The sequence below is a fragment of the Cynocephalus volans genome, chromosome 7, assembly GCF_027409185.1.
Source record: "Cynocephalus volans isolate mCynVol1 chromosome 7, mCynVol1.pri, whole genome shotgun sequence".
In the NCBI taxonomy this organism is placed as follows: Eukaryota; Metazoa; Chordata; class Mammalia; order Dermoptera; family Cynocephalidae; genus Cynocephalus; species Cynocephalus volans.
The window spans coordinates 118,579,011-118,592,728 of NC_084466.1; the positions used below are offsets into that span (position 1 = coordinate 118,579,011).

At 37.9% G+C, this 13,718-nt stretch overlaps 1 protein-coding gene across 2 annotated transcripts in view; it reads left to right on the forward strand.

The window, feature by feature from the left end:
* Positions 1-3,139: 3,139 nt before the first annotated feature.
* LIPM (lipase family member M) overlaps positions 3,140-13,718 on the forward strand; it is a 31,495-nt gene continuing 20,916 nt past the window's right edge. For both annotated transcript variants that reach the window (XM_063102858.1, XM_063102857.1), the window contains exon 1: positions 3,140-3,286. In XM_063102858.1, the coding sequence (XP_062958928.1) occupies positions 3,140-3,286 (147 nt within the window). The remainder of the gene's footprint in view (positions 3,287-13,718) is intronic.

Genomic DNA, 13,718 nt, shown 5'->3' on the forward strand with positions numbered 1-13,718 from the left:
GAAATAAGCCAGGCACAGAAAGAGAAAAACCACATCTCCTCACTTGTAAGTGGGAGCTGAAATAAATAAATAAATAAATAAACAAATTTTAAAAAGAAATATACCACAATCACAATAATACGTTGAACTTTCAAAAGAAGAGAACAGAACCGAGTTTACCAGAGATGGGAAGGGGGAAGCAGAGGGAAAAGTGAAGAATTGGTAAAGGGCCATAAAAATTGATTACATTGTATAATGTTGAATATACTAATTATCCCAGTTTGAACATCACATATTGCACACAAGTATCAATATTCAATGCTGTACCGCACATATATATGTACAATCAACTATGTCCCAATAATAAATAAATAAATAAATTTATTAATTAATTTTTAAAAAAAGAACTGAGGCCACCAGATGTGGGAAGGGGGAAGGGGGGCTCATGTAATGTTAAATATACTAATTATCCTGATTTGAGCATCACATATAGCACACAGGCATTGATATTCAACACTGTACCCCACAGGTATGTACCATCAACTATGTTTCAATAAAAAATACTATATGTATGTACATTCCCTAGCATACTTTTTGAAGATAAGTTATGAAACTATACCAATAATATTAGAGTTCCAGACCCCACACTCATTGAGAATCACCAAGCTAAGGCAGGCCCAAACAACACAATTTAATGACTTAAATGGAATTAAAAGATTTAGTTGTCCATGAGATATATGTGGACGGTAAATTGGATTAACACTGTCTTTCACTCTACCGTCCTTTGTCTGAGTTCAAGGAGCCCAAAAGTTCTATAGAAGGGGTTCAAGGAGATCATGAGTTTCTTGAAAAGCTATGAAATTTTGTGTGGATATGCATATGTACATCTTCCTGAGGAATCTATAGTTTTCATCAGCTTCTCAAGAGATTATATAACTTAGAAGTGTTTAAGAACAGTTCTTAAGAAGTTTTTAAGTGTATGAACTTTGAACTTTAGTTTATACATTCTTAAATCAAATTAATGCAGGAAAAATATACACTTTCAGGCCATGTATACCACCAGGGTAATTTTTAAAAATATTTTTTTAATTTTCGAGAGGAATCATTTCTCATGTCCAAATAGAGTTATCTCAGATAGTTAGGCCTCATATCTAAAAAAGGAAGGCTAATTTTTTTTTTTTTTTTTTTTTTTCACGTCTTGGTTCAAGTAAAACGTAAAAGGGACTTACTAAGGCAATTTGATCTGATCTTTACAGGGTACCTTGTATAAGGGGTGGACGTTTCTTTTTGTTTTGTTTTGTTTTGTTTTGTTTTGGCAGCTGGCTGGTACAGGAACCAAAACAACATGGATGTTGGTGTTATCAGCACCACACTCTAACCAACTGAGCTAACTGGCCAGCCCTAGGGGGTGGACATTTCTGAGGTTCATCTTGACAAGTACTCTTTCCTCCTGCCTCTTTCCTCCAGGTTAGGTCATGTTTTGGTTCTTACAGTTTCAGGGTTTTTTTTGTTTTTTTTTTTCCTTACTCTTGTGTTACTGTTTTTGTTTTGCCCTGTTTTGTTTGGTTGGTTGGTTTTTTAACTGTTCCAGTTTTAACAGTTTTTATACAATAGTGTAAAATAGTGTTAATGTAGGTGAAGCTTCGTCCTTGATCAGGGAAGAGGACATTAAAATGTTACATTTTTTTTCCTGTGTGGTCATAATACTAACCAGTGAATTAAAATATGTGAATTTTAGTTCTGGCCTTGCCACCATGTAGCTAAGCAATGTTGGGCCAGTCATTTAATAATGTCTTCTTCACATTTCTGAAAAAGAAAGCTGAATGAGATTTTCTTTCTTTCTGGCTATATAAGATTTTAAAAGTCTAAACCGTCAACAGTGGGAGCCAAAGTTCTTTTCTGAAATCCCATTTTGCATGACATCAGAATGAGCTCCGTGGGGGCTGAGGGCATGGGGCTCTGCAGAGTGTTAGACAAGTACTCTCTCTGCTCTTCTGGTTGGGTCAAATCATTCCTTTCCAGCACTTATCAGGTCAGCAATGCTGGGGATGTTCAGATTGGTCCAGATAAGGACCACACACTCACCCCTTCACACTGAGCCAGCCAGCCTGGAGTGGATGAGTCTGAGTTGTGTGGGTAGATACATTCTCACAGACTAGTCTTTCCAGTTTCAGCTTTGGTTCCTTCACTCACCCCATCCCAGTATTATGAAACTCAGAGCGGCCGCTGTTAGCTCAGCTCTGAGGAGTTGATGTAGAAGTAAAGAAATATTGTACTAATTTTTTCTTCACTTCTAACACATTATTTACTTAATGTGACAGATAAATCTACCTTCCTGGACTGCTCAATTATTAGTAGGCTGAGGTCAATTGCTTCACATTCAGTTAAACTGGAACATTTATTTCCTGAAAGTAATGAGACGGCAATTCATTGTTTTAGTTATTTCAGGTGATTTTATTACTAAGACTCCATCTAATCCATCTCTCAGCAGTTAGCTAGTAATTACAACCCCAAATAAAAATTTTGTGTGTATCTAGCTAATGGAACTAGACAGAAATGGACCATACCTGGAAGATTAGTTTTCTCCCAATCAATATTCTCACTCATCACTAAAAATAGAAAATGTCCTTAAAAGTTTTAGTATTTTAAATAAAAGTATGTACCACTGCATTTAATCTTCAACCAAAGGACAATTATCATTGAAGCCCCAGAATGTGACTTAAAAATTAGCAACACTTTCGTAGATTCCATATCTTGCTACCTATCAAAGAAAGAGAAAAACTGCGGGTGGGGAAGGAAGCTTTCTATGACCCTTTTTACTTGTTGATGAAGAACATAGGTTTTATGGGCTGCAACACATGCACGAAATTCCAGGTTGCATCAAGGAAATTTCTACACACCTAGAAATTGGAGGATTGGCAACTACAAGTTGGGTAGGGAGGAGTGGGAGGAGTCAGGTGGCGTTGGGACATCCTAGGCAATGTTTCCAACCTACTTTATGTTCTTCCATTCCCATCAGCTAAGCTTGTTTAATTTGCTTCAGAATCTGGAAAAGAAATTACAGCTCTAAAATATATGAGGTTTTGAACTACAGATTTTTCTTCTGACTTTAGAATTAGCTGTCATATTGCCAAGAAAAAATAAATACAGATGTTGGACCATGTCAGAAATCTTGTCAAGAGAGTGGATTGTTTCACACAGAATGGAGATGTGGCTTCTGATTCTGGTGGTGTATTTGTTCCAAAGAAATGTGAATTCAGGACACATGCCAACTACAGCTGTGGACCCAGAAGCATTCATGAATATTGTAAGTTGGGATTTTCCATAATGTTTGGGGGGAAATGAAGTGCCTTACATGTTAACATTTGCAGCTGCATATTATCTGCCTTCTGTATTATATTTAAATATGGTGATGATTCTTGCTAGCAGAATGTAGTGAACAAAGTAGCATATTGTACTGGAAAGAATGCTAAACTGGGTGTCAGTAGACCTGGGGTCTCCTCAAACAAATTCAGTAAATTTAGGATAATGGCTTAATCCTTTGGGCTTCAAACACAATGTAACTTTCCTTTGAACTCTTAGGTTCATCCTGTGAGCAGAGAAATCATTGAAATATTTTGGGCCAAGCCCAGACACTTGATGATTTCTGTTTTGTATGGGCTTTTTCTTCTTTTTCAACTTTCTCCCATATTATAAAGGTATTGGCACGCACCTCTTGCTTTCAGGGCACCCACGTCTACTGGCATCCTGTACCATTCTTTTTTTTTTTTTTTTTTCTTTTTGTGACCGGCTGTACCGCGCTCAGCACTGGCCGTCCTTATGTAGGATCCGAACCCGCCGCGGGAGCGCTGGTGGGCTCCCAGCGCTGCACTCTCCCGAGTGCGCCACCGGTTCGGCCCCTGTACCATTCTTATCTGCTCTTTTTATCCTGTTTTAGACTGTTAACTCTGTTGAATGGTAATAAAAGGACCCTGAGTAAGTGCTAGAGAGAGCTTCCTATGAGAACATTCATGAATAGTTTTATGTCTCTTCAGGTCTCCCTGAGAATTTTTTTTTTTTTTTTTTTTTTTTTTGCCTTACTTTCAGATTCTAAGTTGGATTTTAATAATGGCCACCATATGGTAACACTCATCCTATAGCAGGCATTGTGATAAAAGATTCAGAGATCCATTTCACTTCGTCTTCATTCCCCATGCAGCAGATATGATCATACACATTTTTCAAATTAAGGAACTGAGATTAAAGAGGTTAAGCAAGTTAAACAGGGCCACACCCCTGGTACATGATAGAGCTACAATTTAAATTCAGGCCTGCCTAAACACAGAGCCTATAATTATAAACACTATGCAATTAACCCTCACAGGAAAGGAGGAGAGGCTTCCACCAGATGAATAAACTGATTGTGTGCAATGTCCATGCTTCATAGACTTTTCTAACACCTCACAGAAATATGAACTTTAACATGCGTACAGATTTAAGACCCTTTTTACAGAAGCCTCCTTGTATGGGTTCTAAAACTCTGACAGACCATAGAAATGTTCTGAATCTGCATGGTGCTAAATATCAGGTTTCTTTTGACCATTCCAGTGACTGTCTTTGATTATTTGTCCAGATAGTTAACACATTGGTGTAGACCCTTAGGAGCCATCTTTCTGGCCCTGAGAACGTCCCACGCAAATTCCTCTGGTTTAAGGGTGGAGAGAATTTCTCTAGCTGCAGATAGTCAATCTTCCTGGCCCCCACCCACTGGGCGTGCCCAGCACCTGTACGCTGTTGGAGTTTCAGGAGCCTGAAGACTAAAGCCCATTGAACTGGGTCCTGTAATTGAGCAGTTATACCTGGAAAGGCAAAGTAAAATAAGAAATTTAGGTGATTATTGGCACAAATTCAACAAAATAGAATAAAAGTAGCTGAGAGTCTAAATTGGCTTGATTCTGTTTATTGATGTTATGATCTATCCTACAACAGTCATGCACTGTATAATGATGTCACTCTAGATGGACCACATATACAATGGTGGTCCCATAAGATTATAATGGAGCTGAAAAAATTCCTATTGCCTAGTGACACGATAACCATGGTAAGGTCTTAGCTCAATACATTTCTCATGTGTTTGTGCTGATGCTGGTGCAAACAAACCTGCTTCACTGGCAGTCATATAAAATGATAGACTAGATATGTGGTAGACTACATCATCTAGGTTTGTGTAAATATGCTCTATGATGTTCACACAGCTACAAAGTCACCTAATAATGCATTTCTCAGAACATATCCCCATCATTAAGTGACATATGCCTGTAGTTTGGTATACCACAGGCTTTATTTACATATTTTTTAACAAGTGTTTATTGAGCACCTACTAGGCCCCTGATAGTGTGCTATGCACTAAGGACAGAGAGCGATGCAAGAATATCTGAAGCCCTGACTTCACGGAGCTTCCAATATAGCTGGAAAGACAGACACTCAGTTACTAATTACAAGAGTAATGACGTTTAAAAAAAAAAAAAAATGTAGGGGGAATCTAGGAACCTTTCCCAAACCAGGAAGCCTAGGAAACTTTTTCTGAAGAAAGGTTTCTTAGCCTGAGGCCTGAAAGATAAATAGGAGTGAGTTGAAAGGGTGGTGTCCAAGAGGTCAGCATGTGGGACAACTGGAGCAGCTAAGAACATGCCATATTCAAGGAGCTGAAAGTAGGCCATATTTAGTTTGCCCTTTAAACACTGATTTTTTTTTAAAAAGTATATATTCATTATAGAAAATTTGAAAAATGCAGAAAAGAACAGTAATTCCCAACATACCCTGCACCCAGAACTAACCACTAATAACTTTATCATCTGTCTCTATTTTTCTTCTAAATATATCTAAGAATTTTTCTGTTATCTAAAAACAAAGGGGGGATGTTGTGCATAACTTATTGTTTTCCTTTTTTTTTTTTTTTTAACTTAACAATATACAACATGAAGAATTTCCCAAGGTTTTAAATAACTGTCTACATCATCTCAACTTCCTGCATTACATTTCCTTTTGGGGGGTATATAATTGTTGCTTTGTCTCCCATGGATTTGTCACCCCTTTTCCCCTGGGTGACGGAGCTGCCAAAGATTATTCAAAGCCCATCTCTTCTGAGGAGTGAGAAGCCTCAAAAAGGGGTTAATCTCCCAGAACCCTCAAGAGAGAGGCATTTGGGAAATTAACCACAAATTGGGGTTATCTTCCTGCATTTATTCTCCAGCCCAGGAAGTTACAGGAAGAGACACAAGTGGGGTTACAGTTTCAACAATATAGGCGGGCAACTTTCAGTAAAAACAAGCCAGATGGCATTCCACAAGGCAATCAAGTGATCCACCAACAAAAGCTTGATCTTAGCAAGCATTCTCTTCTTACTACAGCAGCTTCCCAGTATCTTTACATATCAATCAGTAACATGTCTGTCTTTGAACCAGCAACGTTGCTGTGTTCCAACTCTTTATCTTACAACAGAGACTCAATAGCCTGGGGAAAATTTCCTGTTTTTTGTACGATCAATATTTGAAACTGCAAGGCTTTGGAAAACCAGGCCCTGTGAAGTACATATGCTTTATGCATACTCTATGTCTCCCCCCATTTTATTTATTTAAAAGAAAAAGCAAGAGCTATAGATCAGGTTTTCAGAGTTAAGACAAAAACATTTAAAGAAAAGTTGGTATCATTTAGCATGGCAAGTCCTTTTAATTTACTTCAGGTGAGGACTGATGATGTCATCATCTCAGAGTGGCTGCAGCAGCATCATTCCAGGTGCTGTGAATTGGGTATAATTACCAAGTGTTGAAACTCCAGAAAGGGATTCTGCTCCATATAATAGTTGATTCTAAGTCTCTATAAGAGAGTTTGTTAATGTTAAACTGTCCAGGACATTATTGCTTTCAGAGCATCTAGTCTTTTGTAAGTTTTTTGATCAATTACAAGTCTTTTGTTTAAGAACAGGATGTCTCATCCAAGTTACAAACACCCTCTTTAAGACCAGGAAAATTTAGAGAACTGCTTTTGTAGAGAAGACATTATTTCCCCCTTATGATCAAAGCATTCTTTATAAAAGCATTGATGATCAATATCTTGATTGAAAAGGTCTTACTTTTCTTTGTATAAATCCCACGCTGCTGGGAATTTCTTTCCCAGGTGGTGATTGAAAGAAGCATCTTGGCTCACTTTCTTTCAGTGATCTGTCCCATGTCGAGGGGAAAGATGAGCAGCAGGATGAAGCAGCAGTAAGGCCAAATTAAGGCAACATGAAAGACGGGTCAGCAACTTAGAAGTAAGACATGCTATCTTATATCCAAAGTTTTAAATTATATCCTGTTATAAAGAGAGTGAGTTAATTTTCATTGCATTTATAAAAATGGCCACATTGCCATAATAATCATAAGGATACTTAAAGTTATTAAATTTGGGGGGGAATCAAATAGGAAGAAAACAAATACTTTTATCTTTGTTTTAAATGATATTTTACCAAACTGCTGTTAGTTATAGATAGCTTAAGAGAGAGAGAGAGAGAGTTTTTTTACATTTGGAAAACAAAACATCAAGAGAACCAGTAGTGTTTCAAAATAAGGAAATTGTAAAAGCCCATAATTCTTTTTAATTAGTTCACTAATTAACTTTTGTTGTTTTGGCCTTTGTGAACAATTTCACAAACCCATCAATTTCTTCATTAGAATTTTGGAACTTTAGTTTAAAGCTATGAACTCAAAGTTTGTCAGGAAACTGTACTTATCAGAGTTCTTTCACGAAGTATTTGAAGACATACCATTTTAAAATTTTAATTAAACCAAGATTATGACTAGTAGCATTTATATCAAGACACAGATATTTAAGAACCTTATAAGATTTTGCAACACATATTCATAATGCCTTCAGTACTGACAATACTTTCCCATATAGTCTAATTTATTAAATAAGCCAATTAGTTTTGATACATTTTTTACATATCCTTTTAGAAGCTCCAGGGCCCTTGGAATTCCTCAAAGTTATTTAAAACCAAAAAGGTTGGGCTTTCAGTTTGGGAAAGCTTTGTCAAGTAACAAAATCTTAAAACACTTAGTTGAATAAAATCACAAACTATTACAAAAAGTAAAACCAAAGTGACAGAGGGATTCAAAGGCAGAGAGCACAAGAAATTATCATGAAATAAGTTTCTTAAACCAGTTATCTTAGGGATGAAGAAAACTTTTTACAATTTTGTATTAAGACCAGTTAAATGAAAAGACCTCTAGCAATCCTGTTTGATTAGTAAACCCAGGTAATGATGTGTGCTGATAAGAACATTTTTATACATTTAGATTAGTAAATAGGTGTCCATTTATCAGAGCACATTATACAAAGCCCAGTTTGAGTTTTAGCTATTTTTACCAAATACATATTTATGGTTTCCAGCCAAAAACTTGGTGTATTAGATCTATACCCTTATTAGTTAATGTTAATTAGGGCCTATGCGATATTGGGCATACATCTCTTTTAACTAGTCATTTTGGGTCCCAGGTTTCCATGTGGCATTTGGAGCCATGTGGAGCTAAAGACGGAGGGTAGTATTTACAAAGATAATGTCTAAAAGATATTGTTTCTCCCAGCATGGCAGGAGGCAGAGCTGAGATAACAAGGAGACATGTTGACCTACAAACAAATTTAGGTAAAAGGTTTAAGTCAAATTTTGAAAATATATTTATCAAAACTTTAGAAAATTTAAGTTACATGAACTTGAAAAGTATACTTATTTATTTAATGAGCATGCATTAATTATAAGCCAATTTGGTACCTTGCACATGACACAATTACACATATAGACATGAACATATAGACATAACATACAGCTTACACATGCATATATGCAGACATAAACAACAAGAACAAAAAAGGATCTTACAGGTTTTGTTCAATATGTAAAAAAGCTCACTAGTAAAAAGGACAGCCAGGTTTAGATTGTGTTTTTTTTGTTTTAAAGACTTATTGGCGAGGCCTCATCTAGCCTTTAAGAAAGCAAGATAACAAATTTACATTGTAAAGCAAAGTACGCAAGCCTTTTCAAGAAGATGCAGAGAAGATTTTCTTCCTTTTAAGAAAATAGCATAGAATTCTCCCATAGGATTTTGTGAAGAAATACATAGATGAGACTAGGAGAGAATTTAGAAGTCTGTTTAAGATGCCAGGAAATTTGAGACCATCTAGTTAAACAGGTAGATTTTAGGTTAGTTTTTGTTTCTCAAATGAGTTACTGAGCTTAAGGGCTGAGCTACTGAAAGCTATTTGACTGTTGAAGTTTTTTAATTTACCCCAGGTCAGTTTGTTGTCATTATTTTCATTACTGTTGGTCTGATTATTATTTTCATCCCTGGTGAGATGGATTGAGGTGTGATGGTGAAGTATTGAGATCTGGGGATCAGATTCAATTCCTCATCTGGTTTGGGGTTCCACATAAGGTTTAACAGCCTTAGCAGGAATCCATGGCAGGCCTGTGGGTGAGAGAACAGACACATACCCTCTCCCCCATGTTAACAATTTGGCAGATCTCAACCACTGTGGTCCTGTCAGCAGATGGCGGTATAAAAGCAAGGGTCTAGGTCTCTTTTTAGGAGGTATAAAGTGTCATTCTGTGGCCGTTAATTTTGGGGAGTTACAATTTTAAAAATTTAGTGTAAACAGAGCTTTAAAGACCTGTTCATGAGAAGCCAGTCCTATATCTATATTACCTCTCCTTTGTTTACTTATTTGAGATTTAGGAAGGCCATTAGCTCTTTCAACAATTGCCTGGCCAGTGGGGTTAAATGGGATTCCTGTGACATGTTCAATGTTCCAGTTGTCACAAAATACTTGAAAGACTTTGGAGGTGTATGCTCGTCCATTATCTGTCTTAATTTGATTTGGAATCCCCATGATGGCAAAGGCAGAAAGACAATGTTTTTTAACATGTTTAGCAGTTTCTCCTGTTTGGGAAGTGGCATGAATAAGACCAGAGTAAGTATCAACAGTAACATGTAAATATTTAAGAGTGACTTCCACTTGCCAAATTTCATTACCTGTTATTCCTCAAGGATTAACTCCTCCAGGGGAATTAGATTTAGAAAACCTCTGACAATCGGGAAAAGCACGAACAATATTTTGAGCTTGCCTGTAAGAGATCTGATGTATGTTAGCCAAAGCTTGGGCACCCTGATGAAAAAACTGATGAGAATCAATACCTTTCTGTAAAACATTATTATACATAACAAAGTGATCAGCCATATCATTTCCAATTGATAAAGGGCCATGAACACCAGAATGAGAATGTATGTGAGTTACATAGAAAGGGTGATGTCTTTTTTGAATAAGTTTTTGTAAATGTCCAAACATTTCAAATAAAAGAAAATCATTTCCCTCGTGGATAGATGCATCTTGAATTACCTGTAAGCCTCCCGCGATGTAGGCAGAGTCAGCTACTAAACTAAGTGGCTGATTGTAAAAATGTTGCAAAGCTGTAATGGCAGCTGCCAACCCAGCCCCCCAAGCAGACCCAGAATGGACAGCAACAAAATGCCTCCAGATTCCCTGTTCCTGCCATATTATAGATCCCCCTCCTGATCTGCCAGAACCACTGACAAACACAGCCAGTGCTTGAGGGAGGGGAATAGGGGATGATTATTCAAGGGCAGTGTAAAAATCAGTTTTAGAAAGACCAGGATTAATAACATCAGGATCACACCCAGCACACACTTGACAATGGTGCCCCCCCGCCCCCAGTAAGCAGCTGAATACATTGTTCCAATTCAGTATATAATACCCTTTTTTGTTGATGGAGTAAGAAAATCCATTCAATGACTCCTATTTGAGTAAGAAATTGGCAAAGCAAACCTGTGGGACTATGTGGGGTGTTTAAAATAATGAAATGAATGACTTGAGATTTAACAATACATGTTAATTATCTGGAATGTAAAAAGGATTCAATCTGTTTTAATTCTAATTCTGCTTCTTCAGATAAGTAAGGAGGGGAGGACAGATCAGGGTCTCCCTTTAGAGTATTAAACAAATGTTGTAACTGATAGGTAGGAATACCCATAGAAAGGTGGAGCAAGTTAATATGACCAAGTAATTTTTGTAAATCATTTAGTGTAAAAGGCTCCTGAATATGGAAAGATATATTTTATGGCCACGTATTTGTCTGAGTGATCAAAAACCCAAGATATTTCCAAGGCTCCTTTTTTAAAAAATTTTATCTGGAGCTATTTGTAAACCAGCATTTTTTTTTTTTTTTTTTTTGTCATTTTCATGACCAGCCGCCCAGTGAGCACACCAGCCTTCCCTATATAGGATCTGAACCCGCGGCGGGAGCGCTGCTGCACTCCCAGCACCACACTCTCCCGAGTGCGCCACTGGGTCGGCCCTAAACCAGCATTTTTAACTTGTTTAATTAAATGTAAATAAACTTGTGATATCAGTTCTGGATTGTCATGAGCATTGTCAATTTGTCTAGTTACAGCATCTTGAAGACAATTAATAAAATCTATATATAAGGCTCAGTGGGTGCCTGTAACAGTAGCAAAAGATTTAGTGGGAGCATTCCAGGGACTATGCAATGGCTCTAAATGTCCCATTTGTAGCTGTTGTTTAATAAATAAAGTAGCTTGATTTAATTTCTCCCCTTTAAGAGGCCACTGCTCCACCCAAACTGGAGGACCAGGGGTCCATTGTGATTTGACCAGTGGGAGTGTGGCTGTGGCCATCATGATCAATTTTGAAGGAGATGTCCCAATATAAATATCCCATTGAGCAGGGAGGTCTTGGCCCCATAGAGTTTGAGGGAGATCTGGAACATAAGGCATAATGGAGACAGTCTGTCCCTCGGGGCCAGTACACAACAAAGGATTTTTACTTTGATAAGGGACTTTGAACCCACCTAATCCAGTAAGTGTAACTGGTGAAGAAGTTACTTTCCATAATGGAGTCCAATCCTTTTTAGCAATTATGGTAACATCAGCCCCCGAATCTGTAATTAATTTTTATTCAACAGATAATGTCAACAGTGCCTGAGTCTTATCTAATCTTTGTATCCAAAATGCATCAGGGGAAGCAAGAGGGTGAAGTTTAGATTTGGCTTCAGGAATTTTGTCCCAAGCCTTTATGGCTGCTCTAGTTGTTTGATCAAGTAACATGTCCATGCTAATTTGAACCTCATTTCATAAGTTTTCAAGTGAAATAGCATGTAAGCCTTCCCAATATTCTTGTAGCTATACAGTATACTGAACAGGAGTTAAAACAGTTTTTCCAAGTATTTTCCAACGCCAAGGGGTCATATCATACCCATTAGCAATTGATTCTAAGTATCCCTTAGTAAAAGTACTATGTAAGCCATTTTCTGTTATGCTCTTTTTAAATCTTTCAAGCAAGGAGGATGGGAGGTTTTCAAGTCTCGACTGAGTCCCAGCTCTTACAACAGGAAAGACATGACAAGCATCAACTCCCATGTTATGTCCGTCCTTAAGACACGACTCCATCAAGGGAACAAATGAATTGTTTGCCTCCAAAGGTGGAGATGGGGGGAGAGGAGGAGGAGGAGGCAAGGATTGTTTTTCATCCTCTTTAATGGCATAAGCACATTTTTTCCTTTTGGTAAGGTTCTGAATAATTTTTACAGTAATTTGACAAAATTTCCAAACCACTATAATCAATAATAATTAGCTGGACGATGGTTAGTTACTTTATAACCTACTGCCTTAAGGAGACATAGAAGGACTGAACTATATTGAATTTTCCTCTTAGACAGTAAACTACCCATAATCACAAGAATAGATAGAGAGTTGAGAGAGTAAGAAAGCAAAACTTCTGGGCAAAGCCCTAGCTAGACACTACAGCAGGCATGCAATCACTTAATCAAAAGCCACCTCTGTGATCCCCTTTACCTGGGTGAGTCCCCCTTACCAGGATTTCCCTCTTCACGGGATGAGTAGAGGTCCTCTTCATTTTTTCAGGCGTCTTTTTTCTCTTCCCCCCTTTTGTTGGAGGCCCCCCTTTAGTTGGGGCCTCCCTTTTATTGGGATGTACTCTTTCCTTTCCTTGCCAAGACTTGGCAGGTCAGTCTCTGATCCATGGACCCAGAATTTCCTCACATGGGGCACCATTTGTTGCTTTGCCTCCCACAGTTTGTCACCCCTTTCCCCTGGGTGACAGAGCTGCCAAAGATTATTCAAAGCCCATCTCTTCTGAGGAGTGAGAAGCCTCAAAAAGGGGTTAATCTCCCAGAACCCTCAAGAGAGAGGCATTCCTTCCATTTGGGAAATTAACCATGAATTGGGGTTCTCTTCCTGCATTTATTCTCCAGCCCAGGAAGTTACAGGAAGAGACACAAGTGGGGTTACAGTTTCAACAATATAGGCGGGCAACTTTCAGTAGAAACAAGCCAGATGACATTCCACAAGGCAATCAAGTGATCCACCAACAAAAGCTTGATCTTAGCAAGCATTCTCTTCTTACTACAGCAGCTTTCCAGTATCTTTACATATCAATCAGTACCATGTCTGTCTTTGAGCCAGCAACCTTGCTGTGTTCCAACACTTTATCTTACAACAGAGACTCAATAGCCCAGGGAAAATTTCCTGTTTTTTTGTAAGATCAATATTTGAAACTGCAAGGCTTTGGAAAACCAGGCCCTGTGAAGTACATATGCTTTATGCATACTCTACATATACTGGTTTCAGGTTGGATTCTCTGGGGAGCAGACTTGGAGGCTGAATTCATGT